Source organism: Pocillopora verrucosa, chromosome 1 (genome assembly GCF_036669915.1).
Source record: "Pocillopora verrucosa isolate sample1 chromosome 1, ASM3666991v2, whole genome shotgun sequence".
Lineage (NCBI taxonomy): Eukaryota > Metazoa > Cnidaria > Anthozoa > Scleractinia > Pocilloporidae > Pocillopora > Pocillopora verrucosa.
Genome location: NC_089312.1, coordinates 25020066 through 25031594, shown reverse-complemented (window position 1 = coordinate 25031594; position 11529 = coordinate 25020066). Strand labels below are relative to the sequence as shown.

Below are 11529 nucleotides of genomic sequence, written 5' to 3'. Positions count from 1 at the left end.
CATTTTAACCTTCGTCTAAGGACTTGGGCCCGACTCTATTGCTATGTCCTTGTATTACACATTAAGTCTAACGGCTTAATAATTATGGTTAACCCAGGATAAGAAACTGAAAATTCTACTGGATGAAATTATTTCCGCCTTGTAAATCCCTTCTTCGCCGTAGAAGTAGTGGAGTGACCAACGAAGTCGAAAGAACCTGGAAACTAATCCTCGTCCCCCTATTTGGCGTGACTCACTCACGGGTCACATCATCAGGTGATCAAGATGGCCGCCATAAGTAAGGTTTTCCGGCTTTCCACTTTTTCACTGGCCGCTGGTGGTATTTTAAAATTATCCAAGGATATAACAGAAGGTTCAAAAAAGGGTTCAGTAAACTCAAACCTAGAGCTGGTCTTGGTTCAAATTGCCTTCCGACATGGTGCCAGAACGCCAATTTTTCAGGCGCCTTGTAAAGAGTTAGAGCCGATGACGTGGAATGCAGAACTTTTGATGGGAGCCCTTCCGCACACGAACATTGATTACGAGCTTAAACACTTGTCTGGAGGTCCTAAACCCTTCTCTAAATACGACGATCGCCAGATGAAAAAACTGCTTAAGGTAGTATAAAGCTTTCTGCTAATTTGAAGATGAGTGGCTTTGAAGATCGAGGCCTAACACAATAGACGCTATTCTTATTCAATGACATGTAAAGGAGTGGCCGAGTATTCTGCAGTTGCTCCCAATTCGGCTAAACTTCAGAATACCCGGCCACTTTGGTCTGCCTCACTTACATGTGTCGGGAGGCTTTGAAGATCGAGGCCTAACACAATAGACGCTATTCTTATTCAATGGCATGTAAATGAGTGGCCAGGTATTCTGCAGTTGCTCTAGAAATTCCTTGTGAATCGAGAAATTTAATTGCCCTCTTGTAGAATGCAACTGCAATGAAATGTGGTGGCCTTCAAGTTTGTGGGCTGAACTTCAGACCACAGATCGGATGGTCCGGGTTTGAAGCCTGACTGGGCCAGTGTGTTTTTGCAGTAGGCACTCCATTCTGAGTTTCTACGCAAGTAATCGTAGGCACCTGTAGTAAGTAGTTCAGGCATGTTGGTCGTACTGTAGTGTTGTTTAGCCGTAGTATCAAAGTGTAGGAAACAATTGTTGGTAGATGTAGTAATGTATATTTGTTTTAAGCCAAGAAAAGTCTGAATAAGTACTAAGTCAACTCTTAAGAACAGCTGACAAAATATTGAGCCAGGGTAACCCTGCATTCTGTTGGGGGGGGGGGGAGAACAGCATTACCTATAGTTCATATTCGCTTTATGCTACTTAAACAATGTGAAACCCTTCTGGTTCATCAACTGACTTAATCAACTGGAGAAAGAGGATCCATCATTACAAGGATTAAAGAATTAACTGTAACATGCTAAAAATGATCTGTGACCTATTGAAATGCAACTTAAAAACTGAGTTGCTTAAATACACAAACTCCAAAGGGTTTTTGTGATGGTAGTTAGAGTGCTGTTATTGCTATCATTTGGTATCCATGTCATGGCCACCTGACAACTAATTTGCCAAAATCTTGTCAGGGTTATGAATGGCAGGATGTGGCTTATGGCCTGTGACCTGCTTCTCAAAGAGCTGTAGTCTTTATGGTTGCCAACCTGCCAGCTTGCAGCAATAGCCAAAGGTCTAAGCAGAGTCCCTTGCAAAGCACCTTTACCTAGCAAAATGTGGTAAAACCTATCAACCTGAGAACATTTGGTAGCAATGTAATGGATGCAAACGTGTACTATGTTACAATAACCACTTGCATGGATAAAACCTTTCACTTTGCTAATTATACTCAATTCCTCATAACAGAAATGTTTCATTTTTCTTTCTTTTTTTTAGGGAGGAAGTCCAGTTGGTCAGCTTACTAAAGTAGGTCAGCAACAAATGTATGAACTGGGAAAAAAATGTGGCAAGCTATACATAGATGATCTTAAATTTGTACAAGAAACCTGTAATCCTCAAGAAATGTTGTGAGTATTAATATTTTGTTGGATAGAAGTATTCCATGGGTTAAAAATCAGCTTTAGAGAATTTTCTCCATAAACAGGGAATACAGCACCAAATAAATAATATCACTTCTAATTAATCCTTTTTTTTAAGGTAAAATCATCATAACATTAGTGTGCACATTCCCCTTACTATTCCTCTATAGTATACTCTTGCTAAGGGGCCAATAACAAGACTTTGTCCAACAATCAAGAGCTTCTTTGGTTTGTGATCATTAATTTTATTCTTGTGACCTAATGTTTGAGTCAGGAATGATATTGTAAGCTTAAGGTTACTTCCCACCTTCAGAGGCTCAAAAAATTGATTTTTCTTATATTTGACTAAACTGAATTCAAACATTCAGCCTAATGTTCCATTAAAAAAATTTCTGAAATATTTAAAAGTACCTTAGATATTAAGAAAAATGTGTTTTCAAATAAAAGTTAATAAATCAGGAAGGTGTCATAATCTCAGACCTGGGAAAATCCCAAATCCAAATTTTTGCAGCAACTGCTCATCTCAGAGCTCATTTTTATGTTATTTCCATATTTTGTTTACATTGTGCACTTTACAAAATTAACACAAGGAAGCTCTTTGTTTGTTTTGGTAAAACAAGAAAAAAAAACAGGCCCAAAGAAGAAAGAAAGAGTACCATTCTGTTAAGAAAAGAAAAAAAAATTCCTTTGTGAAAGTGACTAGTAATGGCAGAACTCCATGCTAATGTCCAGACTTCGAACAAAGAAGTTGCTATCAGTCACCAAAGTTTGCCTTACATAGTGTTAAAAATGAGGTTTCCTTTTCTTTATGTAAGTACCAGCCTTGATACTAAAACATTATCAATGGCCTCGAATCATAATTTTGAAAGCTGTGTGTTGATTCATTGTCTTGTTCCTCAGCACATTTTGTGGTTTTTCCATCTTTGCCATGGGTTTTGCCTTAGCCTCTGGCAACTTTGCTCATTATTGTGTCATCCTCCTTAATGCTCTTCTAAGCGATCAAGATTTAAAAATGTTTCTGCAATGGGTTAATTTTCCCAGGAAATCTTAATCCATCATCATTGACGCCAGGAGGTCCTGTTATCCCATCGGTTTGCGGTTTCAGGAGGCAAGATAATCTCCTGGTGTGGCGCAAGTTGTTTGTGAACCTTAATGAGCTAAAATCTCGCATTTAATTTTGGAAGGAGTACAACCGCTTTGAGTGAATTTATAGCGTATGTAGATTTGGCCGATTTTTGTCAAATTTTGCCAAAACTTTCTAGGAATAATAACAAACGAAAGTCTGTCCAGAAATTTTGATATTTGAAATATTTGTCCATGGTGTCTATTTAGGCAACGCGCCTTGCATATTTTTAGCTACTCCAACTTCAGATGCCAATATCTAAAAAACCAATCACAATATCGAAAAAGCCTGACACACTTCTGTTTATTGATGCCTTGTGAATATTAGACTGTGCAGCCATTTTGCTCTTGCTCCTACATCTGATACCCGATAAATTCAATAGAAGAACCTTCGGTCATTTCATGCCTTACCAGCTCCTGACACTTCCTTAAAGGAAAATTTGCTTAAGCTTTCTTCTGATATATAGTCTGCTAGGATTTTGCGAAAACTAACACGCATACAAATTTTTTACCAAAGGATACCTGTGAAGGTGAGAGAAATAAGAAATAAGATGCCAGTCACTCTTATTGGTGAAAGGGTTGATTTGTGACATTTTTTCAGTATTCGTACATCCAATATACAAAGGACTGTGGATTCTGCAAGATGTGTGTTAGCAGGAATGTTTGGAAAAGAGGGTTTTAAAGGTGATTTTGAGTCTTTTTGATTAATATCAGCAATATTATATATTGATATTAAATTCATGCGACTTTATGAACTCATACTTTTTATTCCTACAGTGCAAAGCTCTATAAAGTGGGCACCTGAAAAAGTCCATCACAAATTATTTTATTGTTTGTAGTCCTTGACATACAGTGCTGCTGACTTAAATTAAAATTTTCTCTGCAAAACATAATGAAAATTTTCTCTGCAAAACATAATGATTCTGAATAATCATTCAGAATCATTGTGTTTTGCAGAAAAATACTTAACTAACAAGTCCCACAATGCTTAACCAATGATATATTTGTAGAAGCATTCCTTCCAAAAGTAGTTTAGTATTAAATAATGAAATGTTGCCTATGCATCACAAACTAGAACAAGCTTTTGCAGTAAGGGGTAAATAAGCAGACATCTTGATCTGGATTCGAGAACTGTTTATAACAACTATGCAACTTCATCTCCCTCTCTTTGTCAAAACAATGTGACTATTTTGCTATTTTGTTACCTAATTTATTTGATGAACCAAACTTGCAGGCCCTGTCACCATGCACACAGAAGATGAAGAAAGGGAGATCTTGTACCCAAATATAAATTACTGCAGATTTTTAAAGAATTGGGTTAAATACACTGTTGCTCAGGGGAAAGATGCTTTGGAAGGATTCTATACCAGGCAGAAACAGATTGGAGAAGTTTTGAATTTGAATTATGAGGATTTAAAGCCTGCAGTGTCTGTCCACTTACGAGATATTGTTGTCACTATGTTGGTGAGTAACTTGCTTAAAATTCTTGGTAAAAAGTCAATACTAGCTCATACTAAATGAGGTTCTGCATCAGTGCTAATGAAAACTTGAAATGGAAAAGCATACAAGAGCTCCAGGGGAATCTCTACTCTTGCACAGAAAGGTCAAGTGGATTTATGACTCCCCCTATTTGCCATTTTCTTGCTTTCTTTTCTTTTTCATAATTTTCCATTCTTTTTAATTCTTTTTTCTCAAGTCATTTTTATTTATTTGTTACTTATTAAGACTGAATAACAGTGGAACCGGTTTGCACCCAAGATTGTACTAACATCCTGTAAGGCATTTCTCAAGTGTCATGCATCTCTTGCACCTTGTTCCCTTCCAATTATTTGCACCTTACAAGCATGTTTGAGTTACCAGTTACAATAAAGCTGACAAGGCAAAGTTTTTTCAAAAAAAGGGTGAGCCATTCATGGACACATTAATGAAGGGCTGGCAAAATGTACTTCACTTCCTCCACACATTATTCTTTTATTGAATTTTTCGGATCAACATCAGTATCTGGGCAACTGCCCACCCACTCCTCCCCTAACTCAACAACAGTCAATAATTGACAACAAGTTAAGGTTAATGTTGAGTTAGGGGAGGGGTAGGTAACCCAAATTCAAGGAAATTTCACAGGCTATGCATATATCATTGTTGGTTTCTTTTAGGCTCACAACATGGAAGTTCCTCAGAACATTCTACAGAATTTGACTTTAATAGAAGAACAAGCAGTACAAGTCTTTCTTGTAACACAATGTGGAATGGAAAATATAAGGTAAACAATAAAATTTAGTTTTAAATCTTGCCATCTCTAAGTCTAACATGAGTGCCTTTCTCTCCACATTTTTGAATGAATTATAACTACCTCCATTTCCTCAGCAATATTTTACTATTTTTTCATAGTCTATTTTCCACTGTTTTGGTGATGCTGTACAACTCTGTTAGGCTCTTTGCACTTCTCTAATTATTTTATTACATTTTACTCATTTTTTGGTGCACATGTGATATATTTACATTTTTTGATTGGTTGCAAAAGTTATTGAAAACTAAATAGACAGTTTATAATCAGATGAGAGAGAAATGTAAGCTTTAATAGCTCAGTTTATTTTTTCAAGTGCACACACTACTTAAAAATTCTTCAGAAACAAATTAAATTGTATCAAGAAAATGTACGGCCATCCTTCAAATATGAAAATGGCTAGTTTTTTGCTTCCCTCAAGAAAATTAACGCATTGTTTAGAGTTCTCTTTGAATGTCATAAAACCTTAACCAAACTAATATAAATACTGATTAGAGCAGAGGAAAAATTTTAACCCTTTCACGCCCCTGTGGTAATTCTCCATGCTGTGAGGCCAAAACAGGTAAGCTGTCTGAAGCAACGGAATACACAAGGTAGCAAGGTGCAACTGGTTTTCGTTTTGAATTTGATCAGTGAAGATTTTGCACCCGTTGTATGAGCCAATCAATCCAGGGTTACCTTTGACATTCAATTGATTGTTACATTGTTTATTTGAAGTAATCAGTATTGTTTATACTGCTAACTTGTCTTTGACAGGAAGGAGTACCTTTCAGTAGCTATAGGAGTGTTTTTGGAAGAAATGACAGACAATTTTTTAAAAAAAATTGGTGGGCAAAGGTACAAATTATTATTATTATTTTTTTTTACATAGTTTCATTATCATTCAGAATTACGTTGTATAAGAAATTCTATGGACATTTTCCAATCCTAAAGGCTTGAAATGCTTTTTAAGCCAGTGATACATATAGTACCTGAGAGAGAATGTAAAATTTTTTAGTTTTGTAGAATATAATAAATCACATAATTTAGTATTATCAATTGGGTTGATAATGTCAGTTGGCCACTGTAAAGAGATTTAAAGCAGACGTTTCGAGCGTTAGCCCTTCGTCAGCGAATGGCAAAGGACTAACGCTCGAAACGTCAGCTTTAAAACTCTTTACGGTGGCCAATTTACGGTATCAACCCAGTTGATAATGCTAAATTACCCAGTTCTACTCTCCCACCTACCCAGCATCACAGTTTCTTTAGAAACTTACCCCCTTTATAGTAAATTGGAGTTTTATGGTTGCAATCAGTGCCAGTGTTTGTCGAGCCTTCCGAAGTGAGAGGAAATTCCTTGTATGGACCGATTACTGTTCCTGTGTTTTTGCGGTTTCCCCACCTTAAATTTTCACTGAAGTCTCAACCTCATGGGTACGCACGCGCAGCTGCAATCCGATTGCTTTAAAACTAATAAAATGTTGTCCTATCGAGAATCAAATTTAAAGAAGACTTTCATCGCAGTGGGCGTAAGATTTAAAGATTGGGTGATGTCACTTGAGGAGTATCACTGGGCATGTTCAGTCATGTGACGCGTCGCAACCAATCGCACCCAAGTGATAAGGCCCTTTACTTTGTCTAAGCAAGGGTGGTCTTTATGATCATTGGACAGAATTCACTTCGCGTTTGGCGAAAAATTGAGAAATATGCTATCCTTTCTTTTTGATAAGAGAGCACCTCCTTATATTTTGACGTGATATGTCTAGGTAGTAACTAGAAATAATGTTTTTCTTCTTGATCCTTCAGTTCGTACAAGATGATGTTGTATTCAGTTCACGATACATCTGTAGCAGCGCTTTTGTTAGCACTTGGTATCTTTGACAACAAATGGCCTGACTTCGCCGCTGATCTGACTTTTGAGCTATACAGAGATAAGGTAATGTCATGTCACTTGTAAAGTCAGTTCAGAAGCTATAGCATTTTGTCGCGTAACACGTGGTAGCTACCGGCAGCATACAAACGACTTATTCATGACATTAATCTAACAAACGACCGGAACAGAACGACCAAACCTTCTCAACGTACTTAAAGTCAGCAGTCTCGTTTGGTATTTGAGTCCTACATCCATGAGCATCTTAGAAAAACTGACCAATCAGTTTTACAAGTCAAATTTAAAATACTGGACAGACAGACAGTTTCTTACTTGACTTTGACAATGACCTCCACCCAGTTTATCGAAATGTCAGTAACTGTCACCTACAATAGTCCTTTCCAGGAAGTTTCTCACTTCGACCATCCGAAAAGAAGTTCTACATGGTTTTACTAACAAATTCCCTCCCCCTTTCCCCACCCGCCCAATAGAAAACAAAATATAAATCACCCGCGTTGAAAAGAAATGTTAACGGGTCGTTTGTTCTTATGATTTTTCTTCACTTCTTTTTTTCAGGATAACTCTTACTTTGTGCGAGTGTTATATCAAGGAGAGGTGATGTCTAGTTAAGAATTTATCAAAATTGTTTTGGGTTTTGTATGGTGTATAGATTTTTTCCCCTTTCCCGATAGCAAAGAAACCTCAGCAGCAAATACAAAAACATCAGGAAAAGAAAATCGCAAATTCCAGTGCCCACTAGCTAAGCATAACGGAATCGATCACTCCGTAACTTGTTCGTTAAGAACGTCAGTACCAAGCATGCTACAGAAAGGGAAGCTAAACGTCTCGTATGTCAGGAGAATACCGTACTTTCACCAACCCTAATGTCCGTGTCAGTAAAGTTTCCTCTTAAAATACAATCTGCAAAACTGAAAAGTTTTTTTAATTATTAACACGTGCATGTGTGAGTTATCTTGAAAGATGTTCGAATTTAGGTGATAATCGTTGTGTGCACAATAATAACTTACGAGGTGTGTCTTCGTCATCAGTTCGTTAATTTACCAAAGTGTTGTTTTGCATCAGAATTTATGTAGTGAAAGTCTACAGGCTAGGCTGCAAAACACGTTGGAGAACACGTTGATTTGGCGCTGAGTGTATAATTTCTAGGAAATTCGTCGCCCTCTTGTTAGTGGGAATGTGGTTGATCACTTTGAAGGTTGCTACTTGCAAGCGACTGGGATATGGCATATCGTTTCTTTTTTCAGCAAGACTGATTTTTTCAAACTCTAAAGTTTTCTTTCTCTCAACTTTTTAAAGGAAAAAACTCTTCCTGGATGTTCTAGTCCACTCTGTCCTATGGAAAAGTAAGCAATAGATTATGAATGTATGCAATTAATTAACGAATGTTAAGACTTGAATTTAACACACGGAGTAGTTTACACCTCCCAGATAGAAACTGTCGGAGGATGTATTCGATTTATTAACGAATGTTAAGCCTTGAATTTAATACAGAGGGTAGTTTACACCTCCCAGATAGAAACTGTCGGAGGATGTATTCAATTTATTAACGAATGTTAAGCCTTGAATTTAATACAGAGGGTAGTTTACACCTCCCAGATAGAAACTGTCGGACGGTGTATCCAATTTATTAACGAGTGTTAAGCCTTGAATTGAATACAGAGAGTAGTGTACACTTCCCAGATGGAAACTGTCTGCCGATGTATTCAATTTATTAACGAATGTTAAGGCTTGAATTCAATACAGAGAGTAGTTTACACCTCCTAGATAGAAACTGTCTGGCGATGGTATTTTAATCTATTACGGAGTTTGTAGACATTTGCATGCAAATGACGTGAAGGGAGATGGCCCTCTACCTTTCAACTTAGTCAAGTCAAATTCGAAGAGTATTCCAATCGAGTATTTTTTGGTCTCGTTCTGATGAAAGTCTGGCAATTTCCAAAACTGTTTCCTGTTGCAACTTGTATCCCTCTTTTTACATGCCGCGAGATTTTTTTGGAGATAAAACAACACCAATTTTTTTTTGTCTGTGCTGTCAACATGTCACAATGTGAAATTTTAATTAAATCTTCGAGGCAGACTTTATAGAGAAAATACGATATCGTTTTGCCTTTGAAAACTTCGCTTTCAAAGAATTCGTAATACGATTAGTCAGGTTCAAAGGACACCGCCATAAAAAAAGAAAAAACAAGAATGCGCTTAGCTTGGGAAAGTAAATAGTGAAAGAGATCTCATTTAAAAACATTTTACTGACTCCTTCATCTTTAGATTGAAACCCGAACAATGGTTTCCACTGAAATCTTCCATCAATCATCAAATTCCGATTACGAGGATTAAGTTGAAGAGTATGTTGTAACCGAACATTTTCTCTCATTCTTTATTTACCTTAGATTCAAAGAGCTGGTTTCTAAATACTTCATAGACAGTTGGGAGGAAAAGTGTCAAGAAGTGAATGGAAACTAATCAATTTCGCGACCTGAAATGAATTGTCTGATTACGGGAGCATCGTAAAACTCCATGAACGATCGCGGCGAATGTTTATCAATGATCGAAGATGAGTCATGTATATGCCGGGCTGCTGAAACAGTTACTCGTGAAACTAACTTATCAAGAAAAAAGGAAACCATTTCTGGGCGCAAAAATTGCAGGGTGGACGAAGCCACCCAACGACGTATTTAATAGCGTGCGTGCGTATCATGAAAGGATTAAGACACTGCATTCAAAAGAAAGGAAAGTGTTTTTTTCAGCGCATTTTGAATCGTCTGGTTTCGAGTAATTAAGGAATGTGTGATTGAGTATTTTGATATGTCAAAGAGACCGTAGAAGAATAAGACGATAAATGATCGAGTAGAACTTAACAATAAAATTCGTTCTCAAAACGTTAAGGCTGTGTCGTGAGAGTACAACGGGTCTTCATTGTGAGTCTTGAGCCAATTTATACCTTAATTTAGGCACAATTGCGTCAGTAAAAACCTGAAACTCAAATATTCAAGAAGTTTCATTACTTATGAATGACCACTATTCACGGAGAACGAATTATATTTGTCAGGGTTAGTAGCCCCACTGAGTTCGGATCAAGTAGTCGCTGTCTGGAGGGTTTAATTGTTGTTGCTTCCTAAGCCATAGAAAACTCTGTAAACACTTGTTCGCCGCTTACAATGGCAGCGCGCACGAAAAAAGTTGCATAGTATCCCTCGTGTACTTTCGAGATCAATTGGACGGTGTTTCTTGAAGTGCCTTAAAATTCTTGTCAATCAGAAATGAATTAACGGAACCCTCAGTTATTTCATTGTTAAAGCAGTTATCGATTACAGTCATACTCCAATATGTTATAACTCTCTTTTTACTTTGCCCGAGGCATTGAATCTTAAGTCGGATCAGAAGGGAGCTGCGTATGATTGTCAATTCTTATGGCCCACGTTTTCGATTGTTGTAAACAATCTGACCATAAGTGAAAATTTCATTGGCTATTTTAAGAATGACTACTTTTAAAAAACTTTTGTAAGGAAAGTATCTCGATTCAATTTTTAATTAGAAAGAGTAGTAACTCAGCGAAGTGCCGCATTTTTTCTCAGTTGCCGATCGATATCAGATTGCCTTTCTTGTTATTATAAATCATCAGCAGAAAGAGAACTTAGGGAAACCTATAAAACTGTAACCCGAAGGCAGGCTCTTCGACACCCGAAAACCACTACACCACACACACGGAACTATGAACAACGTTGCCTGGCCGATTCTGTTCCACTGATTTTTCGCAAGACTTGATTTTAGTAAATTGCAGGTTCTAAAAGGAACTTAAACTGAACGAGGATAAATAAGTTAAAAATTTAGGCGATACGTGATCACTTCACTTGGTCAAATGTCTCTTCTGTTCAGCTTCAGTTTGTTTATTCCATCAATTCGTTCGAAACAATCTTGAAATACAGGAAAAGAGCGAAGTAACCTCGACAATTTGAAAATGACGGTGTGAAAGAAAATTAGGTAGACCTTGGTTTGTGAATTTGAGAATGGAAAGAAGCCGTGGCTTAAGCCTCTCAAGACAATAAGTCAGATTAGAGCTTGGCGGCATTTCCTCGCATTGGGCACGAACCTCAGAAACGGCTACCATGAAATACGTTCCTATAACATGTGTGAAACTACATTTCAGAGGTAATCTTTAAAAACTACCATGACGCCAAGTGGAAAGAAACATTGCGTGAGAAAGACTTCCTTAAACTCAGTTGGTGGCCTCGAACAGTCGT

At 37.3% G+C, this 11529-nt stretch overlaps 1 protein-coding gene across 1 annotated transcript; it reads left to right on the top strand.

Annotated features, from left to right (window-relative positions):
* Window positions 1–263: 263 nt before the first annotated feature.
* LOC131796461 (lysophosphatidic acid phosphatase type 6) lies at window positions 264–10173 on the top strand. The gene is made up of 10 exons (XM_059114051.2): window positions 264–597; window positions 1873–2003; window positions 3739–3821; window positions 4372–4601; window positions 5291–5397; window positions 6178–6258; window positions 7207–7336; window positions 7847–7885; window positions 8588–8634; window positions 9679–10173. The coding sequence occupies exons 1-10, from the start codon at window positions 265–267 to the stop codon at window positions 9749–9751; spliced, it is 1254 nt and encodes a 417-aa protein (XP_058970034.2). The 5' UTR covers window position 264; the 3' UTR covers window positions 9752–10173.
* Window positions 10174–11529: the final 1356 nt, after the last annotated feature.